General features: G+C 42.6%; 1 protein-coding gene across 2 annotated transcripts in view; it reads right to left on the reverse strand.

The window, feature by feature from the left end:
* Nucleotides 1-23,767, reverse strand: part of PPP2R2C (protein phosphatase 2 regulatory subunit Bgamma) — a 463,465-nt gene that overhangs the window by 278,029 nt on the left and 161,669 nt on the right. For both annotated transcript variants that reach the window (XM_069203156.1, XM_069203160.1), the window contains one exon: nt 19,525-19,622. In XM_069203156.1, coding sequence (XP_069059257.1) covers nt 19,525-19,622 — 98 coding nt within the window. The remainder of the gene's footprint in view (nt 1-19,524; nt 19,623-23,767) is intronic.

Genomic DNA, 23,767 nt, shown 5'->3' on the forward strand with positions numbered 1-23,767 from the left:
TTGTCAGATGATACAGGCAGACATTTGTTTGTCGATAAATATGTTGCAAATCTGTTACCAGGAATAGCTAGTCGCCTAAAAGCTAGTGAAAGTTCAAGGACTACCTCTACTCCGGTTTCTCTTTTGACTATGGCTCAGTATTATGAACGTCAGGAATTAGAAGCAAAAGGTAGCGAGGACAAAAAGATTAAAGAATTAAAAGACGAAGGTTATGTTGGCTCAAGCGTATGGTCCGCCTTTTAGAGGTAGTGATAGAGGTGGACGTGGATCTTATGGTTCTTCTTACACTCGTTTGAATTTGTCTGTTGATCAGTGCGCATATTGTAAGAAATTTGGGCATTGGGCTGCCGATTGTCCAGCACTACGTGTTCATCAGTGTTCACGTGGTCGGGGACAAATGAGAAATCGCTCAGGATATTCAGGACCTAGAAGAAGCACGAATAATCATGCTAGGGTTGATGCTAATGTACGAGGGCAGGATGGGTTTAACACTTTTGATAGACGGAACCAATACCAGATGTCTAACTATGTGCAGCCTGATTTCCAAGATTCTGCTTATGCATAGGATTGCCTAGGATGGGGTAAGGAATCAGTTGAAGTTCCAGTAGATCAGAGGGGTCCCTATGTTACAGCACATGTTTTGGGTTCTACTGATCAGTTTCTGGTTGATACAGGAGCTACTCGTAGCGCCTTGTCTAAACAATTGTTTCCAAGGGCTCCCCTGTCTGGCTTAACCATTACATCGATAGGTTTCAATGGAACACCTTGTAGTGAATCCTAGTTTGTTTTAACGGGATAACAGGAGTTAGCTTAGCCGTAGGCTTGTAAACTCATGCCCCCGTCACCCAGTGACTTTTAACCTACTTAGGTTGCTCTGTCTTAGTCCATTTAATTATTTATTTCCTTTAAGATGGCGGCCTTGTTTATAGTTAGGCCACTTGTTATGGGTTCTATTATTAGTGTCACTGTTCCAAGGCGTCAAGATCAAGCACGAAAGACAAACATACAGTAGGTATTCACACTTAGGGATTTTCCCTCTCTATACTTTCGAGGGATTGTTGATATTAATTGCCGTCCCAAGCATGCCTGTTATCTATTGTTATGAATAACACTTATGTCAGGGGACCTTGTAGATCTGTATAAATACAACACACTTTAGACAGATAATCAGAGGGATTCCGACCAGAGGGCATCGCCACCATCGCTGATACCGATGCTGCAGTCATCTTGACGCTGACCCAGTCTTCGTGTCCCTGCGGAGTCTGAGATAGAGACCTCATTCCAAGGTAACGAGGGTTGGGGGCTCCTCTCATGGACACGGCTTTGGCAGATTAGGTTTAACAAACCCAGCTCTCCTTCTAGGTAGGAGGTTAGACCTATTCTCCTTAGGGTATTAGGGCTTATTCCATCTTATACACATACATATATTTCTTTCATATATTACACAATGGTGGGGGTCTTTATAACAATGACTCTCTTCTTCACAATACTGTTGCTTGGTATATTCATTATCCTAATAATTGCAGTTCATGCAACTTATCACAAATTGCAGTTATGTTGAATAAAAACTATTATAACTTCACTGCATCTGTGTTATTGCCTTTGTTTGTATGAGACATAATAAATCTGTGAGAAAAGGGTAATTTCCGTTTAACCACGACAACCCTGAGATATTGTACTTTGAGTCCATGCGTAAGCGACTGCTACAAATCACCTTTTACTATTATGTTTCTGGTGAGGTACTGCTAGTAAGCCGGTAAGGTTTGGACAACAGTTACAACTAGTTGTAGGAAGAGACTTAGTAAATGATTATTCCACCGGTACATATTAGTGTCAAGGAGGGAGCTGTATTGCCACGTTTGCCTCAATACAAAATTTCACAGGAGCACGAAGAAGCACTCACACAAATTGTGCATGATCTTATTGCAGTTGGAGTTGTTGAGGAAGTTCTGTATAATGTTTGTAACAGTCCGATTCTTCCTATTCTGAAAAAGGATACTGATACTAGGATTTACCGATTCATTATTGATTTACGAGAAGTCAATAAGATTGTGATACCACAATATCCTGTGGTATCCGACATCACGACACTCCTTACTTTGGTTCCCCTGACAGCAACTACGTTCTCTGTGATAGACTTAAAGAATGCTTTCTTTTCGATCCCTATTCATCCTGACAGCCGATATTTGTTTGGTTTTACTTTGAATAAACAATCATATAGATTTTGCAGAGTTCCTCAAGGCTATACGGAGATTCCAAGTATTTATAGTCAAGCGTTAAAACGACAACTTGATTCTTTTGTTTTGCCTGAAGGTGTAGCTCTCATACAATATGTTGATGATATTTTGTTGGTGGCTGATACCCCTGAGCAATGTGAAAAGTGCACTTTGTCCTTACTTTCTTTTCTTGCTTCACACCATCATAAAGTGTCACGAAACAAATTGCAATATTGTAGACCAAAGGTAACCTATTTAGGTCACCTTTTGACTAAGGAGGGCCGTGCACTTACATCAGATCGTATTCAAGCAATTTTAGACACACCAGTACCCTCTACTCAGAAAGATGTTCGGACATTCCTTGGTCTTACTTCTTTTTGTAGGCAATGGATATTAGGGTTTTCACACATTGTCAAACCTTTGCTAGCACTTTTGACTAAAGATACTCCAATGCCCCTCCCATGGACAGATTAATGTGAGACTGCTTTCAGGCAGCTGCGACAAGCCCTTTGTTCCGCACCAGTGTTAGGTACTCCAGATTACATGAAGCCTTTTGCACTTTGCGTACATGAGAAAGATGGATGTGCATTGTCAGTTTTAGTACAGACACATGGCGATAAGCAGCGTCCCTGTGCAAATTTTTCAGCAGTACTTGATCCTGTTGCTCGAGCGTTGCCTGGGTGTTTTCGTTCAGTTGCCGCAACAGCTGTGTCAATACGTCAGAGTGAAGGGATAGTTTTGTCACATAAGCTGTTGGTGTTAGTACCCCATGCGGTTGATGCTCTTTTAAATCAAACAAAGACACAACATTTAACTAGCGCCCGTATACCAGGATATGAGTTGACATTGCTGGCTCCTCACATTACACTTAAGAGATGTACAACACTAACTCCAGCCACTTTGTTGCCATATCCGGTGACTCAGCCTCAGTCACAAGAAACACATGATTGTATATTCCTTACCGAAGAACAGACAAAGGGTTGTATTGATTTACAAGATACGCCCCTTTTAGATGTAGACGGGGAATTGTGGGTTGATGGGTCTTTTTTGAAGTTGCCAGATGGTACGACCTCAGCTGCATATGCAATCACCACAATACACACGGTAGTGGAGACAGCTCGTATACCACAGAAGTCAGCTCAAGCAGCTGAACTAATAGCTTTGACACGAGCATGTGAGCTTAGTACTGAGTTATGTGTGAACATTTATACAGACAGCCACTATGCTTTTGGAGTGGCTCATGATTTTGGTTTGCTTTGGAAGGAGAGAGGCTTTCTCACATCCCACGGGGTGCAGATAATGCACGGAGAATTAGTGCATAACCTCTTGACTGCATTGACATATCCAAAGAAACTAGCTATTGTGAAATGTAGTGCACATAAGAAAGTGACCGATAAGATAGGGCAAGGTAATGCTCTTGCGGACCGCGTTGCACGTGAGACTGCGATGCAGCGAAGTACTACTTCTATTATGTAGTGAAGTCACAAGCTGAACGTTGGTATAATGCTAGACAAGACGTATTAGATATACAGAAATCTGCTTCTGTGAATGAACGTGAGCAATGGTCTGAAGAAGGAGAATTGGATGATGAGGGCTGTTGGCGGATTAAGCAGATGGATAAATGGAAATTGCCTATAGCTTTTGTACAACCTATGGTTCAGATGGCACGTGGGCTGGCACATGTTGGAGCTTCAACAATAACGAAGTTGCTTACACAAGTTTGGGAGCATCCAGAAATTTCCAGTACAGCTAAGAGAGTAGTACAGTCTTGTTTGATCTGTTTACAATACAATCCTGGAAAAGGGACACGTACTCCTGCGGGAGGGTTTGCTACACCAACTGCACCTTTTGAAGTTCTACAAATGGATTATATTCAGCTTGAACGCTGCAACAATTTAAAGTATGTCTTGGTGGTGGTTTGTGCCTTCAGTAAATGGTTAGAGGCATACCTCACAAAGGATAATACTGCCATTACCACAGCGAAGGTGCTTTTGAAAGAATTTTTCCCTAGGTTTGGTGTTTGCAGACTTTTATGGCGTGATAACGGACCTCATTTTGTTGGGGAAGTTATTAAGTATGTCCTGAAAGGATTAGGGATCAAACAGAATTTCCATGCGGTTTTCCACCCACAATCAGCAGGGTTGGTGGAAAGGTATAATGCTACTTTGAAGCTGAAGTTAGCGAAGATACAGGCTTCCACATCCTTAACTTAGCCGGATGCATTACCGTTGGCATTATTGTCTATTAGGTCAGTGCCACACTCCCGACTCGGCCTTAGTCCTTATGAGGTGGTATTTGGGAGGCCAATGAATATTTGGGGAGTTCCTAAGCCAAAATCTGTATATGATGTACCTTGTGTCCTGATGAATGATTATTTGGCACAGTTAACCGACAATTTGGTTTCTATTCATCAACAGGTTCGAGAAGCACTTCCTGACAGATCTACAGGTGAAGGCCATGAACTCCGACCTGGTGACCAGGTGATGATTACCTCTTTTGAAAGATCAAGCAGCTTAGAACCAAGGTGGGGAGGCCCAGAACAGGTGCTCCTTGCGACAAGGACAGCAGTTCGAGTGACGAACCGAAAGAATTGGGTCCATAGTACTCACTGCAAGAGAGTGCTACCTACCTTGGTGGAACCTGCTGTACTGACCGATCATCGAGAGATTTTGACTACGGAGAAAGGCCGTGCTATATCACCTGACAAATCTGCAGAGGTCTTCCCGGACCATACGACTTCTGGAGTGTCGCAATATAATTTGAGACCGAGGAAAGAATCTGAATATTTTTTTAAACAAACTGGTTGAGCTACCGCCCTGGGTTAGTGAAATGGAGAGCCAATGTGGCAAGGGGGGGGGGATCAGCCATGCATTAGAGTAGTGACACCCGTCTTGGCCCGTGGTGAAGAAATCAGCGGCTGCCCAGGGATAAGAGCTCCAACGATTGTTTTTAATCCATTTCTGAAAGGGTCGATTATCACTGTTGCTGAAATGAATAACAGACTGATCATTAGTACTATGGGGTTTGTTGTTGTTTTGGTGGTTACAGCAACAATCACCTGGTTTGTTGAAAAGAAGGCTCCTGCTCGTGAGTTTTTTGTTGCCACTACTCCAGTACCAGAGGATCACTATTACTTTACGCTTCCCTATCAGGAGCAGAAGCACCGTCAATCGTACTTCAATAATACTTTCATTCAGATGTTGCATCATACTCATAACGCTACAAATACTAACTGTTGGGTATGTGGAATGATACCTGCGCATCAAAAGAAAGGAGGAACACCTTTCATTCCTCTTCCTTTTTCACACAATGGTTCTTGTCAAGCTTGGTACACGCTTTTGTTTGCCTCTGGAAAACGTACAGAGGGCGGACTTCTTTTTCGCCTTAATAAAGTATGCTACCAAGACAGAGATGGGTATCCCCAAGCCAAAGGAACTAAATGGGAATGGGAAGAGTATCAACTGGACAATGTTTCAATACCATATGTCTTCACAAATATAAGAGACTCTGACAAGAAAGAACAATTTGTGATTTCTGTTACAAAACCTAAAGCAGATTTATGTATACGTAGCATTGGGCGAATTCCAGTAGGGATAAGCGATTGTACCTTGATTTTAACTATTGAGGGTGTAAATAATAGTAGTTTTACAGCTTCACATAATACATATTTTGTTTGTGGTAACTATGGATATTACCAACTACCTGTTGGGTGGTCAGGTGTGTGTTATGTATCTTTTCTATTACCCCCTGTGTTTTTGGCCCCTGCATCATATCACCGAGATTTTAAACTGTTCAATGACATCATTAACAATAGATATAAAAGGGAAATAAGTACAAATGAGGTAGACCAAACGGATACTAGCCTGCAACAATATGTTGATTTTAATTTAGGATTGTTCCCCTTTGTGGGTGCTGCGTTAAACAGTAGGAAAGTGAGACGATTGACTAGGGTTGTGGAAGCTGTTACCAATCAGGCAGCTCTGGCACTTGGTAATATTATAGAGGAGCTCCAAATTGCGAGGATTGTAGCGCTCCAAAATCGTATGGTACTAGATGTGATATTAGCTGACCGTGGTGCTGCATGTCGCATCATCAGTAGTAGTTGCTGTGTTTTCAGTCCCGATCACTCACCTTCAGTATATGATGCAATATCTAAATTGCATAAAATTGTTGCAGAAATCCACACAGAGACTGGTACTTGGACCTTTTCTGGATGGTTTTGGGCTCTTGTTTCCGCCTGGGGCTGGAAACTACTGACTATCCTGTGTGTAATGATTGCAATATTTTTCACATGCTGTATCTGTATTCAGTGCGGTCCAATGTTCTGCTCCATGTGTATTACTGCTAGTGTGCCTACCAAAAGAAATATTACAGAAATGAAAGCACAACATATGTTAGATAAGGAAATAGCTGAAATGATGAGCATAAATATACAAGATGAATATTTAGATTATCCCAGAAAGGCGAATGTCTTCAGTTAATGCTGAAAGGGTCGTCTGTTGTAGTTTAGCAGCGATTAGTTTAAGCATTAGCAGAAGACATCTGTATTTGTAACTATTGTGAACATTTCGCGGAATCCATTTTGTATTCATGGCAGCCATTTTCTCTGCCACATGCTGCCATGTGCTCACCATGTTCTCTGTCCTACCTTTCTGTTAACTACTCTTGAAATCTGCCTAGTGACAAGTTATATTTAGCATCTCCCACTTTCGCACATGCTCAGTAAGGTCTGCAGCTGTTAGTCCTTGAAAACTGTTAGCTCCTCCTACCTGTCGACTGTGCATTTTCCACATGACCTTACATGTATACAAGTCTTGCTTCTATAATTGTACCACCTCCTTTTAGCCCCTGCGTGGGTATAAATGGACCATGCTCTCTCAGTTCAGTGTGCTACTTCAGACATTACCTAAGGGTACTGTTTGAACTGTAGTACCACCTCATGAGGTTAATAAACGTTGTCTTTTATTTCAGTTCCTGTGCCAACTTCTTCCTACATGGTCTAAGGACTTTGTGCAGAGAAAGGTGGACCCCTTGCACTAGTAGGCCTTGCTGAGGCTTACTTCAACAGAAGGAGGGTAAGAAAGGGAGAAAATCATTCGATTGGGAGCACAAAATAAGAATGAAGAAGAGGTAAGAAACGAAGAAGGATGGGAACAGGAGGGTGAAATTGATTTGAGAGGAATATATATTGATGGACGGTATTTGTATTGACTAAGTTGCCTACTTTGAAATTTGGGTGTATTTCCGACTTACTGAGTTGAACGTTGTGTGTTTATGGACAAATGGCTTCTCATGCTGCAAAGGCATATACAATTACTCCTCTAAACATATGGAGGAAGTGCCTTTTTAGGATAGGAAATGAAAGGGTGCACAATCCCAAATTTTATGGGGATGTTGTGGAAGGGTTGTGTACAGGAAAAAGTGTTTTCCAATTGGACAATGAAATAAAGGGCTATCCTGAAATACACTTATGGTATTGCTTAACTTATCATTTTTAGGTTTCAGATACAGGCAGCTCTGTCTATAGGCAGACATAATGATTCCAATACATAACATTTAAATAGAGTGGGCAGTTCGAAAATGCTGCAGGACAGATCATTTTTGGACATATTTATCATGGAGATGTGACGCCCTTGCACCACGCAATGGGACACAAGGGCAACAACTACTAAGTAAGATTTATCAAGCCATTTAAGACCACCTTGAATGCCCCTGAGTGTCTTGATAAATCTAGTCTTCTAGAGTAACGAAATGCAGCGATTTGTGCTGTGATGGCTTACTCTACCCCAGGGAGGTGTTCCATGGGTGGAGCATGGGTGTTTTCATGCATACACATATGGATTTTGGTGCAATCCCAAATTTACTATTACTGGTAGACCTGGAAATGCGTCAAAATATGTTTATTTCTCCTTGCTTTTTCCTCTCACTATATGTGCTGCATTTAGCACATAGAGGGAGGAAAAGGCCTGAGAGGATTTTATTGGTACAGCACAAAAACAATCCAGTGGTGGCGTTAGCATGGCACCATGAGGAGGAATACTTTTATTCCTCCTCGTTTTTCACTTTTTCTATGTGTGCTGCATTCTGCAGCACACTTAGAAGAAGAAAAATGCAATGGATGATCGTTTATGGGCAGGAAGGGGCACCTTCCTGCACATAAACAATCACAGCCCTCAACGCAGATACCCTTACACTATGGTGCAGGGATTCCTGCGTGGGCGCAGGCTGCTTAATTTAGCGCCAGCATAGGGGGACACGCAGGAGTGTGCCGTATTCTTACAAATACAGCACATCCCTGCATTTCAAAACTGGCGCAGCACGGCACTGCTAATTGTGGCGCAGCACCGCACTGCACTGCACCAGTATCTTGTAAATCTGGTTCTTAGATGGATAGCAGGGTAAAGGCTCAAACAGATGTCAATATTAATAAATCTACGAGGCAAAACCTTTCAGTGGAACAGTGTCAATTTCCTATCATCTGAAGGGTCTTGAGTGAAACCACTCCCCCAGCTCCTAAAACAAAACGAAAAATAATCACAGATCGAAGTCTTTCCACCCTTTTGCTTACATACAGAGAAGTTGGTGAATGATGAAAGGTGATACTGCCTATCGCTATGTTAGAGACTTACGATGCATATCTGCCGTATAATATTGCCCAAACCTTCCACACACTACCTTGGCTATGCCAATGCCAGTGGTAGTTAATTAAAATGATTGCGCCCAATAACTGACTATCTTCTTTACAGGGGCATAACACGGGCCATCCACCATTAACGGCCCCACTACATCCTTCAAAGGGCTGCCATCCAGCCCAAGGGCAATGAGCATCTGTGAGCCATGTGAACTTACGGGCCCTCTTCACATCCTGCAGAGGGCCCCACCATTGTATGTTATACTACTGCTTTTGTGTTATCACTATTTAGAAATACTTGTAGTATTTCCTGGTAGGGTTGACCATTATGAGGTGTGATTCGAATTTTAAATAATCCTATAGTAATAAACTGGATGTAGATAGAGATTTCAAAGAAATAATTTACATTTCTCACTCCAACATCGCTAAGGCCTTCTTAGCAAGCCCAGCCTTGTTTTTAACCACAGCTGCTGCCGGTTTCCCTTGCTTTCTGATGCCTGTAGAGGGATCACCCATCCAGCGATCACAATTTCTCAACATCCTCATTGAACACAGCGGTGACACCCCCCACCTTCTCCATTAATAAATCCTACTTTTGGTAACTAGAAAAGCACATCAGTATGGTTCACATCATGGTAGCAACTTGCACCTTGCTTGCTCAGTCCATTTTTTTAAATTTAAAATGAAGATGGTAAGTAAATCCTTGAAAATAAACAACTTGTAAATAAACTGCAAAATCCACAGAACCTGAACCTGTGCATGAGCCATTGAACACAGCCCTAACCCTACATTATGTTCTTAAGTATCTCTTGAATAGTTAGAGTTATTAGTACTACTTATATTTGAAGAAATGTCTTTATTTAGACATTCATATTTAATGTGTAGGTGCTAATGGTTTTATGTTTATTTCACACCACATCCCAAGAGCAAGACCATGAGTGCTCAGCCAACCTACCCAGCAGTCAATATGACTTTAAAGGCCAATTTTCAATCCCACACCAATGGTTGCATTTACTGAAAAGTCATGCAATGCTCCTCAGCAACCATAGAAGCTACCCTGTGTTTTTTGAAAGGGAGACAGCAGGACGGTGCCATACCTACTAAGATCTGGTGCTGTTACTCTCTCCCCTGTGCTGGAACAATTTAGGTTGCCTTGCACCACACACACACCATTGTACTATAATGAAAGTGTGCTGCATGACGTCTACACACACACACACACACACACAGTGACACAATGAAAACAACACAAATAGGCTTGACACAGGTTTAGAAAAATAGATTATTATATTCTCAGCAAAACAAGACCGAAATGACAAAAATCTAATACGTACAAGTTGAGACATAATTTTTAGAAGCATAGAAGAGTTCCAGTGCTTGAAGCAAATAGCGCTTTAGGGGTTACATAAGTCTGAGCTCGACCAGGACAAAGTCAAGAGTTCAGAACCCACATAGGGCCCTCTGAGCAAAGTTCCTTAATCTTGGTTACAATCACAAGATGCATTGGTTTTCCTCATGCAGTGCTGGCGATGCATCAGTTCTGAAGGCAAAGTGCCGGTGTTGTTATACATTGGTCCGAAGCCAATGCGACGGTTTTCCCCATGCAGTGAAGGGCTGCGACGATCTTTCTTCAGGGATGGTGGCGATACGTGATTCTGTTGCAATGTCATTACATAGGTTTCGATGCTGATGAGCCAGGTTTATCCACGCAGTGAAGAGATGGGCTGACTTTCCTTCAGCAGTGGCGTTGATGCGGTGGTTCCAATGCGCCGATGATGCGATGGTGAAGCACTGGTCCTGAATGCAATGTGCCGGTTCTTCTCCCACAACAGCAGTGATGCGTCAGTTCTACCTCTCGCAGTAGGCGATGCGTCAATTCTCACTGGAGCAAGTATCTGGGTCCACTTCCAGTTAACCAGGAACTGGAGCGGGGGAGGCTTTGATATACCTGAGTCTCAAGCAACAGGAGGCAGGGCAGCAAGTCCTTGGAGATCACTTTGGAGTTCAGCTCTCCCTCAGCAAGGTCAGCGAGAGCAGGCAGCAGGATAGCACAGCAGAAAAGCAGTCCTTCCAGGTCAGCAGTTCAACAGAGTAATAGCCCTTGGTACAGCACTGAGTTCTTCTAACAGGGTCCAGTTGTAGGTCCAGAAGTGTCTGCTTTGATTGGGTCAGACACCCAGTACTTATACCTAAAAGTGCCTTTGAAGTGTGTAGGACTTCAAAGAAGGGCCTGTCTTTGAAGTGCACAAGTATCCTTTCTTTCTCAGCTCTGACTGTAGACTATCAACGGGGGGTAATCAGCCCTTTGTGTGGGGACAGGCACTGCCTATTTAGGTATAAGTGTCATCCCCTCTCGCTGTTCCTGTCCAGGAAGAGTCATCAGAATGCAGATGAATGCAGATAAGCACTCAAACACACCTGCCCTTCCTGTGTTTGTAGCTGTCTAGATGGAATGCACAAAGTGTAGTTGTCACTCACCGAGATGTGTATTGGAGAGAGGCTGCAGGCACACAGAGCTATACGAGCAGATAAATGTCCACCTTCTAAAAGCCTATTTAACATTACAAAAGAGCCCCAGCTAAAAGAGCTGCCACAGGACGGACAGGATAAAGGATTTTTCTATTAGAAAAAACCTCACCCACTAGGGTTACCCCTTGGTGGCATGCTTCATCATTGGGTTTCTTCCCATTCCGCTACAGAGCGGGGCATGCTGCGACCTACGGGATACATGGGAGCACTAATGTAGTCTCCTCAATGTGAATCACAGGAGGGGTAGGAGTGGTGGGGTCTTGGGTGAGTTAAAAATACCTGTCTCCTAGTAATTCCAATGATTAAAAATGGGCTGCAGAAGTGGGGGATGTAATGTACGTGACTTCCTACTCTACATGTTTCAGAGCCTTACCCCTAGGCTCCTCTTCAGGACCATGGTGGACTCCCTGGTGCCACTCCTTGTTTGACTACCTCTAATGAAAGCATAAATAAAACATGCTCTGTGATATGGTGCAATTCACCTTTCTAATGTGGTGTCATAAAATGATACCTATCATTTATGGTGTCCGTCATTGATACCTGTGGAAATACAAGAGAGGCATAGTTATCATAGCCTCCATTTGTAATGGGCTGCTATATATGTTGTTTGTGGGTGTGCTGCCACCTTTTGCAAGCTGCACCCCACTCGTGGGAAACAGCACTCGTGAATATCAGGACTGAGAGACTAAGGGCCACAGGTACGAAGATCCGGTTTTGCAACTCGCAAACTGCGAGTCTTAGCGACTCGCAATTTGCGAGTCGCAAAACAGGATGTAAAACAGTGTCAATTACACTGTCTGCGATTTGCAATGGGGTTGCAAATGACCTACCTCATGAATATTCATGAGGTAGATCGCAATTTGCGACCCCATTGGTAATGGCGGCACTCACAGGGATGGTGGCCTGCCAGGGTCAGCAGACCACCATGTCTGTGACTGCTTTCAAATAAAGCAGTATTTTTTTTTTTAATGCAGCTCGTTTTCCTTAAAGGAAAACGGGATGCATTTCAAAAACAAAAATGAAAAGTTTTCTTTTCATTTTTTTAGAGCAGGCGGTGGTCCGTGGGACCACTGCCTGCTCTGAATTTTTTTTTTTGCATGCGATCACAAAGGGGAAGGGGTCCCATGGGAACCCCCTTCCCTTTTGCGAATGGGTTAGCACCAATTTGAAATTGGTGCTAACTGCGATTGTTTTGCGACTGCATTTGCGGTCACAAAACAATCATACATACCATTTAGATTCGGTATTAGGAAGGGACGCCCTTGACACAACCCTTTCAAATACTGAATCGCAGAACCCAAACTGCGATTCAGTCACAAATTACCGAATCGCAGTTTGGGCTTTGTACATCCCAAAAAGCATTTTTCTAGTCGCAAAGGGGCCGATTCCGCGAATCAGCACCTTTGCGACTAGAAAAATGCTTGGTACATCTGGCCCTAAAGTACTCTCACAATCAACAGTACAAGACATACTACATTTCAAACTTTTAAACATGTAAACATGTGAAACACACCAAACAGCACACACGTGATGCATGCGTAAGCTATTCGGTAGTATATGGATTCTCAAAACATAGCTCCTCCAGGAGGGGGGGGGGGGGCTTGTAGTCACACTGTAAAGATTTGGCAAAGTTTTAGAATCGATTCATTTTACCGTGTACGTAGCGCCATGTAAACAGTGTTCAAACAGCACTTACTTCCTCAAAGCGACACTCCCGCTCTGTACCTAATGCTCACCTCCCCGGGGTCAGAAACTTGAATGCTCACATGGGAGCCAAGTTTAAATGTGCAGCAGCTCTTGCATCTTGGCATGTTAAAGCGTGCAACATTAGATTGCTAACTTCCCCAAGATGGCAGCCGTCTCTGTAACGAAGGGGGTCCGCAAGGACCCTAAAATTAGGTATCCCTTGTGGGCTCCTGTAATTCCACGGAGGTCACTGGGGCTTCATGGGCTTACAGAGGCAGAACAGGGGATTCCCATATCGTTTTGATAATTATTTGGGAGTTTCTTTCTTGCGTTTAATGAAGAGTTACTCGTTCCCTTCTTACTGTGATGGTGATGTATATGTGAGTGACTAAAATTTATTGTTGAGGGTTTGCTCTTTGTGACAGTATGGAATGTAAATCAATGAGATGTACATAGGACCTTTTCCGCTGCCTAGGTGTACCATTCATTTCAGGAGATGCATATCCGACTAATGATTAATGTAATGTTAATACTTCATCAGCTGGCTCCAAGGTATGTTCTCATTGAGGCCAAATTGGTGTGTGTGTGATTTATAAACCCATTGTTGTTCTTTTTTTAACAGTGTAGACTCACAATTAATCTCTTTATGGTGTTCTAGGATAACCCACTGGTAATCCTCCACTGTGTGCACTTTCTCTTTGAAATGAGTGGACATTTTAGTCGTAGCCCGTCCACACCTCAGGTTACTACGGTGTTCACAGATGTGAGTCGGAACCTTGCGGGTGGTCATCCCCACATAGTGTAGGTTGCATGGACAAGTGATCATGTATACTGCTCGCTGAGTATTACAATTGGAGAAATCTCTAATGTCCCATGTTGTGCTGTCTTTAAAGGTGACCTGTTTAGTGACCTTTGTTAGATGCTACACACTACAGTGCCCACATGGATAATGTCCATTGGGTGGTGGTAGGTAGTTGATATCTCCTGGTTTACTACGAAGATGGCGTGGGCAGGTCTGTACAAGCATGTCTCTAAGACTCTTTGCCCGTTTATGTGAAAACATGATTTTAGGAATATTTAATGAGCCACTATTGAGAATGCAACAATGTTTGTTGATGATCTTGCTTACTTGAGTGGAGGCTATGTTAAGTGTTGTGATACATATTGGTCTTTTCTCCTTCTCTTTCTGGGGAGGAGTGTCCAGAAGGGCTTCTCTGTTGTTATTGCGAGCTTGCTACATGGCTTCGTTGATTATTCTTGGGTGGTATTTCCTAGCCTCCAGTTTAGATGCTAGACTGTGGGCTCGTTTTTTGTAATCTGATATCTCTTAGCAATTCCTTCTCAATCTGAGAAATGGTCCTAATGGTAGGTTCTCTCTCAATTGGCGGGGGTGAGCACTATCAAACAGGACTAAACAGTTTTTGGCTGCTGGTTTTTCAAGGGTGGTTGTTTTAAGAGCACCATTGGTGGCTATAATGTTTAAATCCAGGAAGACGAAATGTTCCTTGCTCATTGTGTGAGTGAATTTCAAGAACTGGTCCTGTCTGTTTAACCATTCTAAAAATGTCACCTCTTGAGTCTCATCCCCTTTCCAGATAACCAATATGTCATCAATATATCTTTTCCACAATACTATTTTGTCTCTGTATGGATTGGTGGGGTTTACGATTCTCTCTTTCTCTAGATGATGGACACAGAGACCGGCCAGACTCGGAGGGAAGGTGCTTCCCATGCTGGGCCCGTGTTTCTGAAGGTAAAATTTTTCGCAAATTCAAAATAATTTTTTGTTAGGGCTCAGAAGTAGCATTAAATAACCACATTCTGTGGTGTTTGGTAGTCCCAATCTAAGTCAAAGATAACTTCCTCAATTATGTGTAATGTGTCAGGGTGAGGAAGGCTTGTGTATAGGCTTTCCATATCCAGTCCTATTAGTATCTCATTTGCTTGATCAAAAGGTTTGTCTTTCAAAAGACACATTATCAATGACGGACACCATAAATGATAGGTATCATCTTATGACACCACATTAGTAAGGTGAATTGCACCATATCACAGAGTATGTATTATTTATGCTTTCATTAGAGGTAGCAAAACAAGGAGTGGCAACAAAGAGTCCACCTTGGTCCTGAAGAGGAGCCTAGGGGTAAGGCTCCGAAACATGTACACTAGGAAGTCAGGTACATTACATCCCCCACTTCCGCAGCCCCTTTTTAATCATACCGCCTCCAAGAGATCTATTAAATCATTAGAATTACTAGGAGACAGGTATTTTTAACTCACCCAAGACCCCACTACTCTTATCACTCCTGTGAAACACATTGACAGGACTACATCAGTGCTCCCACGTATCCCGTAGGTCGTAGCACGCCCCGCTCCATAGCGGAACGGGAAGAAACCCAATGATGAAGCATGCCACCAAGGGGTAACCCGAGTGGGTGAGGATTTTTCTAACAGGAAAGTCATTTTTCCTGTCTGTCTTGTGGTAGTTCTTTTAGTGGGCCTCTTTTGTAATGTTATATAGGCTATAAGGAGGACAGACCCAGCCCCACAACCTCCTTCGCCCTCTTTGTTTTTGCACTTTATAAAAGCGGGATTCCTAAAATAGAAATGTTACATTCAAATTTACCAATAAAGAGGATCTATCATTATCATTCCATTGATATGAAACATAACATAGTGACTCCTTCTCAATAAGGAATTATAGCTTAAAAGTGTAATAAGGAATTCCCAGTGTTAACCTATGAGTAGGCCTCCCTATAGTGAAAAACGAACCTGGGAGGTTTTACAACCAGAACATGTCAAACTTAAAAGTACATGTCCTACCTTGTACTCACATAGCACGTTGCCCTATGGGCTACCTAGGGCCTACCTTAGGGGTGATTTATATACAATGAAAAGGGAGTGTAAGGCTTGGCAAAAGGTTTTAAATGCCAAGTCGAAGTGGCAGTCAAACTGCCCCCCAGGTTCTGCAATGGCAAGCCTGAGACATGTTTAAAGTATACTTGTGTGGGTGCACAATCAATGATGCAGCCCCACTAATAGCATTTAGTTTATAAGTCCTGGGTATATGGTATCCAACTTTACAAGGGACTTACAAGTAAATTAACCACGCCAATTGTGTATACACCATTGTTACCATGTTTAAGGTAGCAGGACATGCAGTTTAGTACTAGTCAGCAGTGGTAAAGTGCTCAGAGTCCTAAGCCAACAAAAAGAATCAGCAGAATATGAGGTAAGAAGGCGAAAGGTTTGGGGGAAGACCACCCTACGGCTGACAGGTCTAACACTTCCCATTGGCGTAAAGTATTATTTTTATTTCATTCTTTGGATTTGTAAAGTGCAACCAATACCGCAAAGTTGTGTCTTGGCTCTCCGAAGGAAGAGATACTGGATAGCAGAGGCCACATCACGATCTATTTAAAGAGAAAAGTCTAAAAATGGAGAAGCAAGAAATATGGCACACAAAGAGTGCCAGCCAGGTAAGAGAAAATACTGCCGTCCCAATTCAGAGAGAACAATATGAGGCATGGAAGACAGATTATGGTTTTCAGATTGCATGCAGCCTGTGGGATGGTAAAAGATGAGTTTCCTATTCAGGTAACATGGGCCTTTGCTGTGATTAAAGGCTTTTTGTGCTTTGCGTTTGAATAAGGTCTATTTTTCTGTTGGGAGCCAGTGAAACTTCTGAAGGTGAGGAGTTATAGAAGTATAAGAAGGGAGGTTGAGTATTAATCTCACAGCTGCATTTTGTATCTGTTGAAGTCTGTGAAACAAGTGAGCTGGGATGCCCAGATACAGGACATTCCCTTGATCAAGCAATGAGGTAACAGATGCTTAAACACCAGTTTTACCTACTATTATTGGAAGCCAAGAAAAAACCTTACTAAGCATTTTATTCATATCAAAGTAGGTGACCATATTCAGGTCTCGATCATAGGAAATCTCAGATTGCCAGCAAATCTAGTTGGATATGGAGTAATGCTGAGTTCAATGGGCCACCAAACAAAGGACCAGGAATTGGCTAGCTTACTTAATATGAGTACCTCTGTTTAATCCCTATTTAATTTTAAAGGACTGACTTTCATCTATTTGGCAATGGAAGTCAATACAATAGCAAAATCTGGTTTAAGTGCCTTCCAAGTTACTTGAAACAGAAACAATGATCTGGTTGTCATCATCAAAGAGACAAAGTCAGTTCCAAAGGATTTGACTATTGGTGTCAATGGGATCATATAAGAATTTAAAAAAATTAGGCTCAATGAAGAGACCTGCAGCATGCTACAGTCAAGTTGCGTGGTTGTAGGCTAAAAGGGGCATAGCTGGGCAGCTAGCTTTCTCTCTATGAGAGAGGACCAAAGCCAGTTAAGGACCCAGAGACAAATACCAAAATCATGCAGACCTTTAATGAGGATAGCATGGGAGACTGTGTTAAACACTACTGATAGGTCGAGGAGGATCAGAGCCGCGGATCTACTCCGGTCCAAAATGAGACACATGTCGTCAGTAGTGGCTAGGAATGCAGTTTCCATGCTGTGGGATTTGCAGAATCCGGATTGGGAGTCCAGCATTGCATTTACTTACAGTTCACAAGTTTTTTGACGATCTTGGAAGGGAATGGCAATAGAGAGATGGGTCTATAGTTTGCTACCACTTTGGTATCCTCTGTGGGTTTTGTCAGTAGGGGTAATACTCAAGCATGTTATCAAGTTTCACGCACTGCCACTTCAGTTAAAGAAGTATTGCATACAGAAAGGGGCACAGGTCCTGCGAAAGGTGTTTTATGGAACAGCATGCTAGAAAGTTCTTTTTTATGGAGACCATCTCTTGAGAAGGATTATAGCTGTTTGTACCTGGATCTCATGGACAACAGTGTGAAAGTTGCTTACATTAAAAAAAGGACCAATATGTTTTGTCAGTAAGGTCATGGGCTGCCAATTTAACTGCAGTTCTTTGGTAAGATCCTTTGTTAATGTTTGGCAATATGCTTGGTATCTCAACTGCTGTGCTACAGTCATATCATATTAAATGTGTCCTGTACAATCCAACCACGTTTGTGAGCAGGTCTCACGATAGTGCCTATGTTTTTCCAAGATCGCATAGCACAGACAGTCTGGTTTTGGGTAGATTAAAATCAACATATTTTTCTGCTTAGTTACGGAGTTAGTACCAGGCAATTCTAAGCTTTCAAATGCTAGTATTTATTAGGTCATTGTAAATGAAGGTGTAAAGAAGGACTGTTGTAGTCCAATTGAATCAGATATGGGTTCTCCAGTCCTCATCTTTGAAGAAATATTGTAACCAGATCTTTCTAAAAACCTCATTACATCTACCTTACTATCAAATGTATCTCTAACATGAGCAAGTCCAAAAGACAATCCTCTACTAAGAATAAATGTTTTCACCTGTATTGAAGTATATGAGGACAGATAAAGATAGGAATAGCTTTTATAGCGCTCTCTCCGGCAATATCTTCTCGTGTCATTGGAAGTGTGTCTCTAACTTATGCTGTATTGATTGTAGAACCAGGACAGAAAGATTAAACCTGCATTACTCTGTGTTATACCTTTCTCCAAGCTGAAAAATAACTCAAAAAATGTATACTCAGACATTGGCATTTGCTATGTTATTGACATTTGCATGCCATACAATCTACCACTGGTATAGAATCACAGGCTCTCTGTATTCTGGTGATGACTTTGGAAATGGTTTGAGGCTTTAAACAGATACTGGGGAGGAGGTGTGGCCTAGTTACAAGAGGTACTGACTTAAGACCTGGGGAACTAGGTTCAAGCCCCGGTGTCTGCTCAACTTCCTTGATTCTGGGCAAATTGTTTAATCACCCGGCGCGTAAAAAAATTACCTTGTGTACTGTAATCTGGTTTTCATGTAAAGTGTTCCAATGCCCTTGAAACAATTTTGCCTTATATAAAATTGCAAAAATAAATAAACAAATAAACAAATCTGAATCGAATCCTCAACTCTGGAGGATTTTCCACTGATGAGCAAGACAATTTTGGAATCAATAGGAGCAAAAATCTGGTACCCTGTCATAAGGGAGAACCAACAGACAGCACCTTCACACAAGGTGGGGTCTTCTTTTCATTAATAAGAAAATCCCCAAACACACTGGTCCCTTATCTGAAATCTACCAACAAGGTTTCAATACAGGGAGCATCAATGCTGATGTAGTGAGGAATGAAGTATGTGGAAACAATACTAGTATTTGGGTTTGTGTGGGTCCAATTCATGTGATCTGATTGATAGGCAGTACTCTATAAATAGGATGAAATATTAGCAGACACAAGCATACAAAAGTTCATAAATACTGACATCAATTTTCATCTCTGAGCTGTCTCATCATTGGCACCATGCTACATAAGGCAGTGACACATCTTCAGTAAGCAGCGTCATTTAAACCACAACCATGCTGAGTCTACAGAAAAACAAAACCAGTGTACTTACCTCGGGCTCCCTTTGGAATATAACAACCCGACCCCCCTTGTCCCCAGTAGCCAGAAGTTCTCCAGTGTGGTTGAACTCAACTGTAGAAATGATGTCAGCTGAAAGAGGCAAAAAGACAAATCTTAAAATGGTGCTTCTAAAAAAACTGATATTTACAAACACACACTATGGCAAACATTTGAAACATGGAGTATAAGATGTATTGTGAATAGTACAAGTTACCACTGTGCTTCTACCCAGTCAAATTCCTGTTCGGGAGGGAGTGAGACCGCCTGTCATCACAGTAAAAAAGAGTAGCGACCAGCCCAAGCTTTGCCCATCATTCAACCCATTCAGATCTGCATCATTTCCCTCATCAGCTGTTATCCTCTCTGTGCTCCCACATGAGATACACTTGTATTCTCAATACTTGAGAAGGCAGGTGGAGCAGTATCAGGAAGAGAAACAAATTAGAAGTGCACGAGCCACTATGATAAGTAAGGTACACTTACCCGTCCACCTTCTGGCCCCTTCCCTTCAGGTTGTGGAAGATTGCCAAGAATAACATCTTTATGCAGAGATGCCCACAGTCAAAGGGGCTCAAATTAATATATTCTGCAAAATTATTCCAGACAAAGCACCAGCTTTCAACATACAATAACTGTAGTCATCATAACCTTCTTTATCAGATGCGTTAAACACACCTCAACTGCCATTAACATTCGGCAGGTCAAGCCTGACGAAACTTAACGTGGGAACCATACCATGTTTATTTTAGTGCATTATTCCCCAAAATATGTATGTTATGCCGCACAAACTCGTATTAGGTGTTATTTATCGCACCGGATAAATAATGTAACACGTGGTATGCCAGAGACGGATAGTATCACAATATTCAGGTTCAAAGCGTACTCTCTGAGGATGATGGTAAGTTAGCAAAGAAAGTTGAGAGAGAAATGTCATGATTTGACTGAAATGTTACAGGACATTAGTCAGAGAGTCAGAATTCATCACTATCCTTATATGGAACACTGTGTAGAGTTCTTTTAACACAGGGGATTCACTGAGGAATAAGAATGCTCTGGTATTTCTTGCTAGTCTTCCTTCCCACACCATGGCTGTCGTGAAAAAGTGGAATGATGGAAGAACTTGTTTATGAAAGGCTTACTCACCATGAGATAATCCTTCTTGAGATCATCCAGTACTGGGAGATCATGCCCTAACTCACTCTTTGCATGCCAGCGAGATACCTGATTCAACTCCACTAACTCTTGGAAACGTGATCCCGCCTGTACTGCTTGACCTAAGGGCCTACACCTTGAGCTCAGTTTTCTTGCTCACTGCAAGTCAGTGTAACCTGGACAACTGGACAGCTGCAAGACTGCAGTTACAAACTTCGATTTTTATTTTGAACCAGGTAGGAGCCTTCTGATGGCACAAGCTCTCAGGTATGTACAAATGTGAGACAGCGGCCCCTCACCTGTTCACCCCCACTTTTTCCGTGATCACAGCCATTTTCAAGGTTTCACCTGCAGAGCGCTTGTGCTTTGCTTGTGAAATCAATTGTATTCAAAATAAATCTTAAAAGGGGCTTACATCCCGCTCCCTTGGTTTCCTTGCTTTTCATTGGTTCCTGTGCTTCTCACTTACTTTTCCTCAGTTTTTATTGGCTGTGGCACTATTTCCTGCATTTACCAATACTTGTTCCTTGTGTGTTTGCTCTTATCAGTGGCCTGAGGCCCAAGTACTGTGTTCATCCACTTTGGATTCCGAACTTCCTTTCTTAATTGAATTGCTACTTTACACATAGCATGAACCCCAAAGAAAGGTATCTGAGTGCTTCACAGGCACAGATCTGCACAGAAACACTGGATGCTGTGCCTCCCACCAAGACTCAAACCCTGATCACAACCACACTCACCAGTCCACCCGTGGCCGAAGCAGGCACCCACTCTAGTGCTCCCTTTTGTTGCGGAGGCCGGCACTCACTTGTTCCTTTGACCAATGCCTGTAATGCAACAAAGCAGACAGATGGGTGTTCTGAATCTTTACCACCTGGCACTAGGCTCGCCTTTTGACCCTGTGGTGCACTGTTGTTAATATCTCCCTGTGTGAGCACACATTTCAAGCACTCACCGTGCAGCCCATCCTGTGCTTCAGCCCCCACAGCTAATACCACAGGCGCCCACCATGAAAGCACAGCTTTTGATCCACCATTTATATTCGTTCTTAATACAAACTTGGGAGCTCTTAGATTGCCTTCTCATTCAGTTTGGACATTACGTCTATGTAATCCGTCCACAACTCATTTATCAGCTTGGTTATGCGTGCGCTGCTGAAAAATGGTTATATGCATAATTTTTTGAGAGGAGGCATGAGCCTGCCTCCTCTTCCATAACCACAGTAGCTGTCACAACTGTACTTAACCACGCACTGGAAAGACTGCAGAACCAGCTTGTGCGCTTGCAAAGAATTCTTTCCCCTCACAGATGTTCTACTCCAACCCGAAATGAAAGTTGCTGTTTGTTTTGGTATGAGGGCCTCATTACCTTTGTTGGGCATTCACATTTCACCTGCTCGCATTCCTAGCATTCCTTTCATTATTCTCCAGTATGTTTTTCTTTTTCACCCTCATGTTTTCCTTGTGCCATGTAGGTTAATGTGTCTCTAACCCAGAGGTGTTCTGGCTTTTGGGGTCTTAGCACATGGAGGGGTTGCGGGGTAGGGACATGCACGCTCTGGCACTACTTAGGGCCTGGCAGTCCTTTACTCACCTCCAGGGATGTGCCAGGAATGCATGTGGATGCCACCTCTATGTGTGTGATCCAGGTGTCTGGAATAGGACACTTCATAATTAGTGTTGTGCATGCTGATGTGTGAGGCCTTGTGTTGTATCGAGCAATGCACAGTCCCACCTTCGGATTTGGTGTGTTCCCCTGGCAAGGCTTGAGTTGGGACTTTTGTAGTGATCTTGGACAGAGATCCTGTGTATAACCACATCACACCGTAGAGTCTTCTGACTGCATTTACTATTATGGTGCCTCCTCAGAACATATACTACGCAAGTACTTGCATGTGAAATGGAAATAGCAGTTGAGCTCATACTCATCACTAAAGAAATATCATGGGATGGGAGGGCTCAGCACCCAACAGTGGTGCATTCTTGTGTGAACGCCGTGATGCTATGAACTAACCAAAAGTCACTGTACAGTGTGCACAGAGATGGAGTAGAGTTGCTTGTGTTGTAGTGATGAGGGAGCAGGGTAGGGCAGACGTTTTGGGCTGTTTTTTATTTTACCTGATGTCAGCATCTAGTTACCTCTGTGTGTGTGTGTGTTGATAATGGTGTGAAGATGAAGACAGCTAGAGAATGTGAAGGGGACTGAGAGCTTGTCTTGTTGAAGCTGCAATGCACCAGAAAGGCGTCTGGACATCCGGGATGGGAGGTTCCTGTATAATGGGGTGCTTGATTCATCTGGTGTGAGGCAGATCCCTCTCCTGTATTTGCAGAGATGGGGAATTCTTCCCTATATGTAGCAGGGTGGAGACTATGCTTATGTCGTGAGATAGAGGCATCCGTTGGGGGTAAAGTCTATACCAGTCTATGGTTATATAGGGGCAGCTCTAATTTTTCAATTAATATAAAATATTTAAATGCAGTTTTTTTTTTGCTGTGGCGGCTTGTCCATGTGAGCATGTGGGCAGCGCTCACCGGGACTTTCCCTCTGTCACTCTGGGGCGGGGGTGGTCTGCTGTTGTTAGGTTTGGTGTCTCCTTTTTAAGTTTTGCTTGCACTGTGCTTCTGAAATTTATTGTATTTATAAATCTTAAAAATGACGTACATTCTGCCCCCTTGCTTTCCGTACTTTTCATTGGTTCCTGTGCTTGTCATTTACTTTTCCGCTGTGTCTATTGATGGTAGCACGATTTCCCGCATTTACCAATGCTTGTTCCTCGTGTGCTCACCAAGCTAAATCTTACAACAAACAAAAGTAATATTAAACACATAGGCAAAACCTAATGCACTTGCCAATGATTGTTTTTGACTGATGCTGTGTTTTTTTGACTCCCTGCACTGAGAAACTCCTAATCAATCCACAGTGCATGTGTTCTCACCCCTAAAATATGACAACATTGGCTAAGTACTAGTTGACATATTTAGCTTTTGTATAAAGCCATAGGATGTGGTCAGAAATACACCCTTCTTATAGGTGCCTTCTGCAAAATATGTAAGGTTTGTAGGTATTACTGAGAGGCCCCCGGG

This window comes from Pleurodeles waltl, chromosome 1_2 (genome assembly GCF_031143425.1).
Source record: "Pleurodeles waltl isolate 20211129_DDA chromosome 1_2, aPleWal1.hap1.20221129, whole genome shotgun sequence".
Lineage (NCBI taxonomy): Eukaryota > Metazoa > Chordata > Amphibia > Caudata > Salamandridae > Pleurodeles > Pleurodeles waltl.